General features: G+C 44.6%; 1 protein-coding gene across 1 annotated transcript in view; it reads right to left on the reverse strand.

The window, feature by feature from the left end:
• DDX31 (DEAD-box helicase 31) overlaps window positions 1-14,775 on the reverse strand; it is a 63,406-nt gene extending 48,631 nt beyond the window's left edge. Inside the window, exons 1-8 of the mRNA XM_081152312.1 lie at window positions 14,579-14,775; window positions 9,692-9,948; window positions 9,515-9,590; window positions 8,546-8,589; window positions 7,180-7,250; window positions 6,184-6,248; window positions 1,914-1,958; window positions 628-669 (exon numbers count right to left, since the gene is read on the reverse strand). Coding sequence (XP_081008438.1) covers window positions 628-669; window positions 1,914-1,958; window positions 6,184-6,248; window positions 7,180-7,250; window positions 8,546-8,589; window positions 9,515-9,590; window positions 9,692-9,948; window positions 14,579-14,674 — 696 coding nt within the window. The 5' untranslated portion in view covers window positions 14,675-14,775. The remainder of the gene's footprint in view (window positions 1-627; window positions 670-1,913; window positions 1,959-6,183; window positions 6,249-7,179; window positions 7,251-8,545; window positions 8,590-9,514; window positions 9,591-9,691; window positions 9,949-14,578) is intronic.
• Between the last annotated feature and the right edge of the window lie 160 nt (window positions 14,776-14,935).

Genomic DNA, 14,935 nt, shown 5'->3' on the forward strand with positions numbered 1-14,935 from the left:
TGTTACTGTGCAGACACGATTCTTAGGCACTGCCACACCCAGGGCCACGGTCTGCAATAGCTTGAATTAAAGGATGTGTAACTACCTTCCAACTCTGAGACAGAAATGGAAGCTTCGGAAATGATTCAAGTAGCCTGAATTAAACACACAGTAGAGTAAGTCCATTGACTTCTTTTTTGTTCTTTTGGGTTAAAATGAAGCCTAAGCACAACCCTTCCCACTCAATTCTCGACCTAACTGGGTGGGCTGGCTGGCTTTGGCCTGGAGCCTCTCTCTCTTTCTTAAACTGCACTCGCAGCCTTTTAAGTTGCTCTGCACTCGATCACCTTGAGGTTGCTATATCTGTGAATGTCCGTATGTGGCTTACTAGTGACTGTGGTAAGTAGATTATAAAACTTTAAGCACCAGAAAACACTAGTAATCTTGCTCACTAAAAACAGGTAGTTAGTAAGGTTTATATCAATAAAAACCTACACACTGTACCTGAGAAGAACAGGGATATCTGGGGAAAAAGGGAAATTAAGACTAATTCCTAGCTCTTTAAAAATAAAGAAAAGACTATAGTGTATTTCTCTTTCCTCAAGAAGTCAGGAAAAAAGGTAAAAGTGAACTCATGGCGTGCCTTACCTTGAGCAGTTTCTGGAACGTGTCAAAGCTTTGCAGTGCCAGCTGTAAATATTAAAAAATTATTGTTTGTTAAACTTAGACAATGTAAAGTGATTGGTGTCCAAACGTGGACCTCAAGTTAAGATTTAAGAAAAAAGAAATCCTAGCATAGAATCAACTCGAAAAAGATACCTTGATGTGAGAATGTCTGTGAGACCTGTCAGTTTGCAGAATGTGGGCAGACGCATCACATCTATTTCTTGGACAGATACAAAAAGTGTTTTGTGCTCCCTCTGCTGGCTCAAATTCCCCGAGTGCCGCAAAGAAGTACAAGTCTCTGGTACACAAAGACGGGAGGAAATGAAGGTGTCGATCTGAACTCAGCTCTCTTTAGGAGAAAGATGCAATTTATATGAAGGGTGAATTGGAAGTGATGCAGCAGGCTGGCCTTTGGGGACTTTAAATGTGATATGACTGTATCCAGGAATGTGCCAAGGCTGAGCAGCAGCTGAACACCAAGAGATGGCCATTCCTCGAGTTGATGAAAGGAAACCAACAAGCCCAGCGGAAACCAGAGAAAGTGAAGATGAACGAGGTTATAACCATTCACCACCATGAAAAACCGTCCACAATCCCCATGCCCACAGACACATATACACGCAGACTCTAAGAGCCTGCAGAGCCCCGTCTTCACAAAGCATCCTAGGAAGTGGCCGGTTCATTGCTGTCGAAACTTAAATAGCATTGGACTGAGCTGTTGGGGCGCTGCAGGCTGTCAGAGGCTGCGTGGAACCTCCATTTCCACAAGCAACTCTCTGCAGGAAAGTGACTGCATCTGACAGAAAAAACATACCCTAATCTGAAATGACCTCTGTAGGCAAATAAAGCACACCAGACAAAAGAGATTTCCACCAAGAAAAAAGAAAAATACCAAGAAGCTCAACTTTTAGGAACATTTTTTGGCACAGTAGCCCCCTTTTTTAAAAAAAAAAGTTCATCTTTAGGACCGAATGCTTTTATTTTCGAATTAAGTTGGGGTGGGGGAATACAAAAATGTGATTATGTAAGTCTCTTTTAAAAAGACAGAAATGTATAGTGTGATTAGTTTTTCGATAACAGGGAAACTTAATTTACGATTTTCAAAGAGTACTTGAATTTTTCTTGTCAGGAACCAGAGGATGGTTCCAGGCAAAGGAAAGGGCCCAGCGGCTTGTGCAGTAGAGGAAAATGGCAAAAGCACTCACAAATTCAATAGGATGCCACTGAAAATACTCGCTCAAGACTCATCCAAACATGAGACAGCTTACCTCTCTCGTTGGCACCAGCACCAGCGCATAGGGGCCATCACCACGCTGTCAACAAGGAAAGAAATGCCCTGAATGAAGGTCACAAGAGTCCAGATGACAGAACGTATGAGTGGCCACATGTAAAACATCAGGAGCAGTCTCAGTAAAAAGGGAGAAGCGTGGCTGGTTGGTTCAGTTGGTTGGAGAGTCGTCCCACACACCAAAAGGTTGCAGGATCGCTTCCCAGTCAGGGCACATACCTAGGTCGCGGGTTCCATCATGTCGGGGCACATACAGGAGGCAACCGATCGATGTTTCTCTCTCCCCTCCTCTCTCTCCCTTCCTCTCTGAAAATCAATAAAAACATATCCTGGGGTAAGGATTAAAAAAAAACAGGACAATGCCCACCACCCTCATCATCACGAACACTGTTCTAGGGGTTCTGGCCCATGAATCAGACTAGAGAGGGAATGTGTACAAATCTGGGAAGTAGAAGGCAAAACTCTCTTATTACCAGATATTTTATCCTAAAAAAAAACCAAAAAAAAAACCAACTAGGTGAATGCAAAATTAATATATAAAAATCAACTGCTTTCTAACACAGAAAGTGAAAAAGTACAAACGAAGGAGAAAAATCAGTTATAATAGCAACAAAAAAGATAAGAAGCCTAACAAAAATGTACAAAATCCACATAAAGAGAATTTTAAAATACCTCTGAGGAGCATAAAATAAAACTCAAATAAATGAAAGATGTATCTTGCTCTTGGATAATACTACATATAAGCTAATTCTCCTTAATCAATCAATAAACGTAATGCAATTTTAACAAAAATGCATAGGAGCATATATATGAACACATATAACAACATATATAACCAAACATGTCTGATTTTAAAGACATTTCTGCGAAAAAACATCAGGTGTTAAAACAATTTAAATCTACAGTAGTTTTAAAAAATTGATACTGGCATAGAGAGTTTCCCGTAGCAAATAGAGTCCAGAAGAGAATCAACTACATAGAGAAATTCAGGAAATAAGATCAGGGGCCTTTTATAAGGGAAAATTGGATTATTCAAAGGTAATTTTATAAAAATGTTAGAAAAAAATTAAGTCCACCTTTTTAGAGATGACATAAAATTCAGAAACTATGAAACACAAATAAATTTTATTACATAAAAATTTAAAATTTCAGAATGAAAATATAATACCCAAGCAAAATCAAGAGTCAAATGACAACATGGGGGAAAATTAACGCCACATATAAGAGAAAGGCCAATCTCCCCACCTTACAAGAAAGGTCTATAATTCAACTGAAAATAAAAATAAAGACCAACAAGTCAAGCAGAAAAATGGAGGACATAAGCAGTTAATTTATGGAAATAATTCAAAATATGACTTTTACACACAAGATGTTCAACTTCACTCCTAAGAGAAATTTAAACTGAAACTATAATACAGTATTTTTCCCATCAAGTTTGCAAAATTAAACAGCTGACAGTGTTGATAAGGGCACGGGCAAACAGGAAGTCTTGTGCACTGTTGGTGAGAGTGCAAATGGTATGATGCCTGTAAAGGTCAATTCTGACATTATCTGTGAAATAAGAATGCAAATTCCACTTAGAGGAATTTCTCTAAAAGATGGGCTCGTACGTGTACATAAAGAAGTGGTATTTTCCAGAATGCAGAGTATTTATAACAGCCCTGTTTGTAGCTTCCACCAATGAGGGAATGATTCACTAACTTACTGTACATACAGCGGAATACTAGGCAGCCCTTTAAAAACCAGGTAGATCACGCGGTGCTTACCAGATAAGAAACTTTCCCCAAAACCTATTGTCATGTGAACAAAAGCAGAGCTCATGGCATTATGCATAACAAGCAACCATTTGTGTATCAAACACACGCTTCAATTAAAGGGACAAGAAGACCTGTGCAAGTTCATTTTTGCTTAACATGCAAACAATACCCCTGGGAGGACACACGACAGACTGGTGACAAGGACCACTGCACCCTACGAACCACACCGCTTGGGGAAGGCGGGGGAATAGGATGACTTCCTTTTCACTATACAGTTTTTGGTACTGTTTAAATTTATTTGCCATGTACATTATATCTGAAAGTAGTAATAGTAGTAATAATAACAACACAAGAAGAGAATTAAGTAATCCGATAAAGGCCCCAAAATCACCGGTGCCTTGAACCTTGAAAGTGCTCAGTGACTGGATCAAAACAGAGCAGCAGCTAAGTGCAGATGTAGCAGCAAATTCAATCACAAGAATGGTCTTCGTGTTTTGCACAGGAGACATTTACCCACAAGGAGAACAGGATTTGGAACTCAAACTGGAGCCGCCTGTACTCAGCATGTTTGGTGAGACTGCGCTGGAGCCAGGCAAGAACGGTAAACATGTTAGCACGACAGTACCAGTGAGCCACGCTGTGACGGTGGGAGATTCTGACATTTCAAAAGGTGTTACTACACAGACGAGAAGAAAGGGAAAGCGATTCCTCGCAGGGCGGAAGTGAGTGAAGAGATGGATGTGATGTTAGAAAAATCAGAGCCAAAATGACTGAGAGAATGAACGCACAGCAGAGAGGTCCATTCCCATCCCCCAAAGGAACCAAAGACTGCTGGGTGCCTGGAATTTGCTGCTCCCTCCACGTTTTTTACAGGACAAATCAATCAATTGATCAATAAAAATTGCACAAATACTACAAAGAACTCCCTTAAGCCCTTCTCCCCACTGCCTTACATGGTATGGATTATCAAAATCACAGTACAATGATCAGAACCAGGAAATTAACATTGATTAAACACTATTAATTAATCTACAGGCCTTATTCAAATTCCATTAACTGACCTACTAACGTCCTTTGCCTACACTAGGATCCAGCTCAGGACCAGACCTGCATTTAGTTGTCACATCTCCTTTGTCTGTTAACCTGGGTAGTTCTTCAGTATTTTTTGTCTTTTGTGACCTTAATACTTTTAAAGAGTACTGGTCAGTTGCTTTGTAGAATGTCTTTCCAGTTGGGTTTGTCTGATGTTTGCTTATGATTAAATTTGGGTTATGCATTTTTGGCAAGAAAACCACAGAAGTGGAGCTGCGTCCTCCATGAAACTTGCAGGAGACCCAAAAGGTCCACACATCTCAGCACTGGCAATGCCAACTCTGATCGCTTGATTAGGAGGAGACAGCCAGGCTTCCCAGTTGAAAGGTTACTGTTTTCCCTTTGTGGTTAAGAAGTAACTTGTGGGGAGCTACTCTGAAACTATGTAAACATCCCATTTCATCACACTTTCACCACTCATGTTAGCATCTGTGATGACTCCTGCCTGCAACACTCCCACTGTGGCATCTGCCAAATTTGGACTCATGGAATTTTAGTTTACGGGCTATAATCCAACACTCTCATTATTTATTTTGGCACTCAAATACCAGGTGAGCTCAAGACATGCCTAATTCTGTATGTTCAAACCGAGGAAAAAAACACACGAACCAATTAGCTCTTCTTATCTATTTGTGAACCTACCTCACTTCCTATTTCTAATCTTGCTATTTCCCCTCAAGACTAACCAGGGCTGTGTTTGAGATTCTGGGCCAGGTTTTGAAACACCTATGTCTATGGAACGAGGCAGTTAACTGGCCTCTCAGGCAACGCCAGGAACCCAACTGTGGCCCAGGCACTAACTAAATGTGTTTCACAACTAAAGATAAGTTCTACGCAATGCTCAATACTAGAGGCCCATTGTCAGACTCACTAATTGGGTGTTTATTTTCACATCTACTATTCATGATAAATCACATTTTAATATTATGTTCACCTTTCGTAGGCAGAAGAGCTTGGTTTCTGGCGCCACAGAGGGCTGAGGTAGGAATGCAGTTCCCTATTACTCACCACATGGTCTTGATTAAGTTACTGAACTTCCTCAAGCTTCCATATTTCATGAAAACTTGGGGTAACAGTAATACCGACAACTTGGTGGAGTCGAGGCAGTTAAAGATTCAAGATCACACAGGCAAAGCATCCGGCATAGTGTCTGACATCCGGGGAGCATCTGACAAATGTCCCCTATCGGACCCACTATGATGACGGTGAAATACATTTACTCTGCTATACTCTGGGCACAGTCTTCAGAGGCAACATGCTGTGTAATAAATGAATTAACAAAGTAAGGAAACAATGCTAAGTGAAAGCAGATTCTTTCGGTCCCAGTATTACTGCTGTGCTTCAGTTTGATGGTTTCTTATGCACTCTGAACAGCAGCAGAAAAATACACTTGACACTCACCTGTATTTTTGTTTTCATTGCCTGAAGGGACTGGACCACGGGGATGCAATAGGCAAGAGTTTTACCTTTTAAAAAAGTACAAAAAAGTAATTAAAACCAGAGCCCCTGTGGATGACAGTAAAGGAAAGCAGCCCTGCTCCCTGTGGGCCGCACTGAATCTGGGGAAAGGAAAGAGCATGTCACATGGCCAGGAAAGGCAGAAACGGAGCTCACCTGTCTCACACTCCTTTTGTAAACTCAGTCCTCTTTATAATAAACCACCAGCTTTAGCACCCTTCTCCCTCTAACACGCGACACACTGATACATTTCCTAAACTACACAAAAGCTCGACCTGAGGACTGTCTCCAGAAGCTAGACAGTCCCCCTCTGAAGTGGTCCTAACCTCTCAAATGCACTGTGTGGTGCTGGTGTGGGAGGAGCCAGGCTGAGCGCCAGCCCCAGTCGCTAAAGACCAAAGAGCAACCTAGGATGGTGATAACTTTAGGCTTCCACCCACCTGAATGGTAGTTGAGATGGGGGAGTGGAGAGCAGCTGAGTGACCATGAAGGGCACAAGAGGGTCAGAAGAGCATGCCTGCGCTGTTCCAGAACATGCAAAAGCAGTGTTGCCTGTCTGAGCAAACGGCTGGCATCCAAACAATGTGTGCTCGGGTCAGAACTGTGTTTAACACCAGAAGAAAACACTCATCCCACTGGAGCAAGGACGGGCAGCTCTGGCCACAGATGGTGGGACTTGGCACAGCTCTGAGACAGGCTCCAAGGAATGAGAGCAGAACTTGTACTTCATGACGGTTCCTGCTCATGGCTGTCAATCATCCCCTTCCTCTCACTGTGTGAACTAATTCAGGGCTCTAATCATAAGTAAGCATGGCCTCCCCTCCCCCAAACAAAACAAAGCAGCCACTACCACAGAAGACAGACATGACTATATAACCTACTCCATAGTAGTGGCCTAGGTACCCTGGGAAAAGTGGTAGAAATTAAATGATGACCGACCTGAGCCCGTCTGGGATCTCACGAGAGCATCTCTGCCTTCCAGCAATGCAGGAATGCTTTGCTTCTGGACACTTGGATCATTAAGAAGAAAGAACACATGGTTATTCAGAACATAATACCGCTCATGCTTACAGGGAGAGGCACAGGACACACAAAATCCAACTGCCCCACGCTCTGGTTATCGACTGCCCCCTTAGAAGTAACCTAGACATTCAAGTGAAGGTGCTGAGAAACTTTTGATGACAAGAATAAAAGTTCAGTTAAAGTTCTGGAACTTAGCTGAAATGTTGAGGCAAGCCAGACACTGGCCATTCCATTACACTAATTAAAAACAAAAACAGGACAAGCATGACGACAACCTGGAGCTATCGTGAAAGCACGAGACACGCTCTCTTGCCTTCTGGAAGAGGGACTATGAAAGGAAAGGAAGTAAAACATTAGGGGCAGATCCCGGTGCAGAAGAGTAAAAGGAAGCTGTGAAACCCCCCTGGAGAGCCAGGACTGTTCACACCCCAGAAAACCAAGACATAACTGTAGGAACACACCGAGTCCTGTATGAGTCTGCATACACATTTAAAAACCAGCCACTAGCCCGGCCGGGCATGGCTTAGCGGTTGAGCATCAACCTAGGATCCAGGCGATCGGGGTTCGATTCCCGGTCAGGGCACATGCCCGGTTGCGGGCTTGATCAATGACACTCTCATCATTGATGTTTCTATCTCTCTCTCCCCCTCTCCTTTCCTCTCTCTGAAATCATTAACGACATATTTAAAAACCAGCCACTAAAAAGGGACGGAAATCATTTAATTTCATTGCCAAAACTGAACAAAACAAATGGTGAGAGGGACTTATTTTATTCTTAATATTCTTACTTTTGCTTACAGAAGTACACACTCAGAGAGCATGCTCCTCTTTCAATACTGTTTCTAGCTTCCAGGAATCTTCATTATTAACATTTAAAAAAAATTCAGTATCCCATTATACCCAACCAAATATTTACTCCTGGTCTTTTAGGTTGACTGTAATTCTTACCACTAAGAAACTGCATGATAAATTCCATATTTTTAACAAATTGTTGTCAGGGAAGCACATACAATAGTGAGATCTTGTGCAGACCATCTTCTGGACAGAGACCTCTCACAGTTTAGAGCTGAGGGCAGAAATGAAGGGGGAGCCAGTCTCCCCACTTGACAGGTGGGGAAACCAAGTGGCTAAGGGACATGTCAAGCCCTCGACAGTCAATAACCTGGCATTGATCTCTAACACTAACACACAAATTGGCTCATTCCTCCACAGACAATTCAGATTTCACACAATTTTACCCACTTAAGTAATAAGAAAATCAAGGCTGGCTTGGAACTCTTACCTGGTCATGTTAAATACGTTCAAGACTGTATTTAATGTGGAAATCTGAAAGACAAAAAATAAATACTCTTTATCAAATTTTTGGTATAAATATATTTAATATATTTATACCAAAATATAAATAATATATTTATATTTGCAAATAAGGATGCAAAAAACAACAACCCACAGGGATGAAACTGATTGCCATAACCAAATTAAGCTCCTCCAACCGGTGGTGCTCAGCTGGGTCTAGTTTTGCCCCAATGTAGCAACATCTGGAGAAATTTTTGGTTGTTACAACTGTGGGAGGGGATACTACCAGCATCAAGTGAGTAGGGGCTCAGGATGCTGCTCAACACCCTACAGTGAGTTACCCCCAAGTGTCCGCAGCAGCCAGGCTGAGAAACCTCTCAGACCCACAGGTGAGCAGACAAGCTGTGTAACCCACCCTGGAGGAGGAGGGTGAGCCAGGACATGCAAGCAAAGGAAATCACTGAAGTTCATGTATTTTCTCTCCTTTCTCAGAAATAAACATGGAAAACTCACTCATGGTCCAAAAAAGGGAGAGGAGGCGGGTTCATTTGTTTGTAGAAAATGCATCTTAAAATAGTCTCTTTCTCCTTCAATTCTTTATAACCACAGATGGCCCTTAACAGCGAGACACAGCTCAGTTCCCTCTTATGGTCACCGTGACATCTGCCACCCAGAACAGCCTCAATGCATCTACCCAGGAGGCTGACTTAAAGGAGGCTAAATTAGGTGAGGAAAGCCTTTAGCATTTTTAAAAGGGGTGAGAGCGGGAAGGGGACACGGGGAACGATGCGTGAGCTCACTTGCTTTGTCCGGGGAGAGCGCCTTATCAGTCTGAGCTCACCCAGGTGATTTGAAGCAGAAAGAGCCATGCTTGGACTCCCTTCCTAGACTCACTCCAGGCACTCGGAACGGATAAACATGCCAAACCAACTGCGTGAGCCACGGAGAGACTTACCAGATGTGGGTGGAGGTCCAGCTCATCAAAAGCATCTGAAGAAAATACCTTTTCTTGCACCTGCTTGACCACAGGTCTGCAAATGATGAACAAAACCCAGGCCTCAGTTCCAATAAACAAAGAAAAAGGCAGTAATTAGCTCCTTTTATTCCTGAGGGGCCCTGCACCTGGGCATACCTGTGCAGCTCTGGAATTTCAGGGTTGTTTTTAAACAACGATGAAGTCTTAACGCCCGGCTTCTGCTCTTGGTTTTTCTCACTCGCGCTAGCCAAAGACTTCTTCTGAGAAAACACCTTCTGTGCCTTCCCCTTAAAACTCCTCTTGGCGTCTTTAGCAGCAGTTTTCTTGGCTGGGAGAGAGGATGCTGCGCTCCTCCGTTTGGCTAAGGCAGCCTCACTGGACGCTTGGCGTTTTCTTTTGGTGGCCTGTGCACGCTGCGTTGTTCCCCCAAGGAAAGAGCAGCAAGAGGTGCATTAGTCCATGAAGACAGACCTCAGAGTGAAGCGTGACTGCCCACGGAATTGCATCTCTCCCTGCAGAGATCATTACGCCCCATATGCCAAGCAACAGTTTAGGGCCTGCAATCAGACTCTTTGACTCAGTTTTTTGCTTCCAAAATCAAAAAAAGAAAAAAACCCCCACAAAAGCTCAGCTCACTTATATACGAGACCTCACCACCCACTTTAACCGCCAACTCAACCAAAATAAGGGTGAGGATCAGGAAGGGAGAAGCATTTTTTGGGCTGAATATTAACAAAGAAGTCTGTTTTAAGAGAAGAGAGAACCCACCTGGTAAAGTGTGTGTGCTAAGTCAGTACACATCCCTAGGAACCCATTTACATGAGAAGGGAGGAAGGGGAAGGAAGGAATCTTTTTCCTCTACCAACAAAGGCCCAGGAAGTGGAAACCTTCATCACTGCTCCACCCAGAGTGCTTGGATGGCTGTCATGCTCCCCCAGATTCAGGTGGTGTGGAGACAATGCCTACTCGCCATTTCCATTCCAAACGAGAACCCTGCTCCATCCATCACTTCTACCACAATTATTTCCAACTCTCCTCACCCTGCAAGTCCTCACCTGATCGCCGACTGCAGGCTACACCACCAGGTATTTTCTTGCCCATTGCTTATTTCCATAAATTTAATGTGGTTAAGCACACGCTGTCCAAACTGCCCCCAGGAGAAGAAACACCCAATTCCTCTCTTTTCTTTGGCTTCTCTTCCAATTTACACAGGAAAATGGAAGCATCCTGAGGAGCCAGTGCTTGCTACTGCGGAGCTCTGGTTTCTCTGGGAATATGTTCTTTCCCCTTAGCCCGAGATGACTTTCACGTACACGTTGGCATGTTTTAGCTATGACAATCGGCTTCAGACTAACCTACCAAAATCAGCTTTGTTCCTGGCAACCAAAAGGTCTTTTATATCTAAGTAATTCAACAAACACAACTTCAAAGTTTTAATATTAATCATAAGTACTGACTTACTTCATTTTACAAATTTATTTTTATAAAGTCCCAAGTTCATGAATTTTCAGATTAAAGAAAGAGATGAAGTCAAGTATCAGGTCTGTTGAGTCATTTGCAAGGTGGGATGAATACGCAGACTTGACACATTTCGGAACATGGACTCTCGGAGACTATAAAGGTGGAAGGGCCACTCCCACCATGCATACTTCCTAGGACAGGCTTCCTGACAGGAGTCCTTGCCGTTGCTGCTTGCACATCTCTTACTGGTCTCCAGCCCTCAAGGCAGACCAAATTCTAGGAGTTTAGAAGCTGTTTCTGACATTCAGGCAGGATCTGCCGTCTCAAACATCTACTACCTACAAGCCTGAGGTTTGCTTTCTGCTGCAAAGCGGAACAAGCTCACTTCCTCTGTATGTAATTCCTTAGAACATCATATGACTCCTTTTCTCTTTGGACTAAATATTCCAAATAGGACACAAACTTTAGATCCCTTACCATCCAGCTCACCCTTTATTCCCACGTCGACCTCTCTCTAAAAGCAAGTACTCAGAGTTAAACACAGTATTAGATAGGCCTTCCATCGCTCTTAGGCTAGAATCGAAAATCTGTAATTTGATGTACAAAGTCCTCTAGAATCTGGCTCTGCCCATCTCACCAGTCTCAGCTGTACCCTCTGCCATCCTGGTCATCCTTAATTCCTAGCATGTACCATGCTCCTTCCGTCCTCAGGGCCTTTGCACATGCTATTCCCACAACCATTTCTCCAACCCTCCCTCTGGCTGGCTAACTCATACTCATCCTTCAGATCTAGGCTTACTGGGTCCTCAGAAGAGCCTTTCCTGACCTCCTGCCCACCCAGTCATCCCCCTGCATTGGCTTCTGCCTGGTACAAGGTAAGTGCTCCATTACACACAATGGAATTCTCCCTTTCCACAGTCTGGATACTTTTCTACTACTTGTTAGCTCCCCCCATCCACAATACATTAATTTAAAAAGAGTTGACCACTTAGCAGCTGTCAAGTAGCTTGATCCTTAAGCTACATAGCTGAAAGATCAGTCAACCCCCTGAGGAAGTCACAGACTCATGGAAGAGACAAAAAAGTGTAAAACCGGACATCCAAACCTATAGCTGTGCTTTAGAAGAGGTATCTACAAGGGTTATGAGAGCACAAAACAGGAAAGACTACCAACACTACCCCTATGGCAAGGGGACAGGAATGCTTCAAGAGGTGGGATTTGAGCAGACAGGAGCAAGGACATATCTAGATCTACTCAAAATTAGCTGCACAACATTAAGCAAATCACTTCTGAGTGTCTATTCCTATTCCTGACAAATGACCTCTGGGGCCCATCTAGCCCTAAAAGTCTAGATACCATGTCTTTGATGTTAATAAACATACTGAGTAGATATTACGCAAGGTGGTATGCTAAGTACTTACATGAATTATCTCATTTACCAATACCAGTGCTGATATCACCTCATTTTAAGCTGAGAACACTGAGGAGATGTGAGGTAAGCTGCCCCAGGACCACAGAGCGATCCAGGCTTTGCCCGGGCATCGACTCCACAGCCCAGGTTCCTGACAATAATGCTATAATACCACTTATTAACTGTATGCTGTTTTGTTAGAAAATATCATGAATATCTGATCCCTATTTTGAGTTGTTTTCTAAAAGGACATCCACCAAAATATTAACCAGAGTTATGGGTGGTTTTAAAAAAAATCTACTTCTGAAATTTTCTACAATAATTTTGTATTAATTTAATAATACAAAGAAAAAAATTTTAGAAAGAAAATATCCTGCACAGTGTTAGATATAGCAAAATTTAAGCTGTCAAAGTCTTTCCAAATCCAGAATATTAGCTACACATCCCAAGTTCAGGCTACTAGCAAATTTGGTAAGTATATCCATAATTCTCATTCAAGACACAAATGAAAATGTAGATACAAACAAGACCAATGCAGGCACTTGTCATCACCTCATTAATACCCTTTTGAAACAATAGTTCAAACACTCCTAAAATCAGGTACCCCATGTTTATTCAACTCACTCAAAGTTTCAGTAAATGCTTTTTATGTGTCAGTTACTAGGCAAGTACATGGTACAAGCACCCCACTGACCTCCTGATGTAGCAATTCTATTACACAAAATGGAACCGATATGAACTTATTTATGTTTTATCATTGGCATTTATTAAAGGCCTCTATGGGTCAGAAAGTGTACAATCTTTATGTATATTATGTCATTGAATCCTCATAATCTTACACGAAGTAGAAATTATTGTTCTCATTTTATGGCTAGGAAAAATAAGGATCAGTGAGGTGAAGTCACTTCCTCGAGGTCACAGAGCTGGAGTGTTGCAAGGCTGGCGTCTAATCCCAGGTCTGTCCTACTCCAAATCCCATGCTCCCCAGGGCTCTTCTGCGCTTCCCCTCCCCTTCCCAAACCCCCCCACCGTAGGCTAGCTGAAAACTCCTTACTCCCAAGCCTCTAAGTCCTAAACCATGTCACTAAAGAAATCACCAACGAGAATGGAGGCACCGAGTGTTACCTTATAAGAACGCGAGGGCCCTGGCCAGTTTGCTCAGTGGTTAGAGCGGCGGCCCCAGACTGAAGGGTCCCGGTTGGATCAGGGCCAAGGGCAAGTACCTCGGTGGGAGGCCCCAACCCCGGGCCTGGATGAGGCCAGCGCGGGAGGCAACCAATCGGATGTGTCTCTCTCCCCCACCCCCACCCCTTCCACTCGCTCTTTGAAAAGCAACGGAAAAAATATCCTCGGGCGAGGATTAAAAAAACAAAAAACAAAAAAAACACCAAAAACACCACACAAAATAACCTCGAGGAATTTCAGCTTCAACACACGCACTGCCCTGAATCTTGGCAATGAACTCCTGAACAGAATTATCTGTTGCTTTTCGAGAAAACACGCACACAAAACTTCCTTGGTAAGAGATCGCGCCCTTCCCGGTGCCAGAGGTAACGCGATGGTCCCACAGGCTTCCTGCCCGTAGCCCTCCCCTCGTCTAGCGGATAAGTCAGTCATCCTGGAATCCAGTTCTCGACTCTGGCTTGGCTCCAGTTCAAGGCCTTCTCCCCCCCTAGCCAGGGAATTCTATTGATGAGTTGTACCTCCCCCCCCCCCGCCCCTCCACTGCACACGGATGAAATCTATGCCATTTTTTGAAAGCACTTAAAAGAAAGTTCTAGTCTCTGGTCCCGATGGCTGAAACAAACGACCCTCCCAGTCGAGAAAACGGCGGCTGAGAGGGGTGGGTGGTGACATGGCCGCGCCTCACGCCCGAGCCGCGCTCCTAACTTCTACGGAAAAGGCCTCCAATCCCTTCTTCCGACTCCACCAACGGGCAGCCCCAGCTCGCTCCCGCCCCCCCCCCAAAAACATCCCCGAGTGTGTGGGGGGGGGCGGGGGACCCTGGTCTTAGATACGAGTTGCTCAGCGACACCTCCAGAAGTTGCCTGACTTTCCCCCCCAACTCCGGAAATTATTCCAAACCAGGCCCAGAGGCAAGGCGGCGGCGCTGGGCCTGCCGCGCGGGCAGGGCCTGGAGCAGACGGGCCTGCAGCCAGGCCAGAACTCACCCGCCTCGCCAGGGCCGCGCGGGCCCGGGAGGACGTCCCGGAGGCGCCGGCGGGGGCCTCGGGAAGGCTGAGGGGCACTTCGTCGGTGACTGCCATGGCCGGAGAGCAGACACGAGCACACGCGGGCACACGGGGCGCGTCTGGGCCTCGAGAGCTCGGGCTGCGGCTCAGCTCCAGCTCACGTGGGACGCGCGCGAGGACCCCGCATAGCTGCCCCGCCGAGGCCTGCAGCCGCGCCCCTTCCGAGGTCCGCGGGGCCCGCGAACGTTCACACGGCCCATTCCACTGGTGACCGGGGCCACGGGGCGGGGTGGCCGTCCCGCTTGGCACCCGTAGTAGCTCGGCCTGTGGCAGCGG

This window comes from Miniopterus schreibersii (assembly GCF_964146895.1).
Source record: "Miniopterus schreibersii genome assembly, chromosome: 11".
Taxonomy (NCBI): Eukaryota; Metazoa; Chordata; class Mammalia; order Chiroptera; family Miniopteridae; genus Miniopterus; species Miniopterus schreibersii.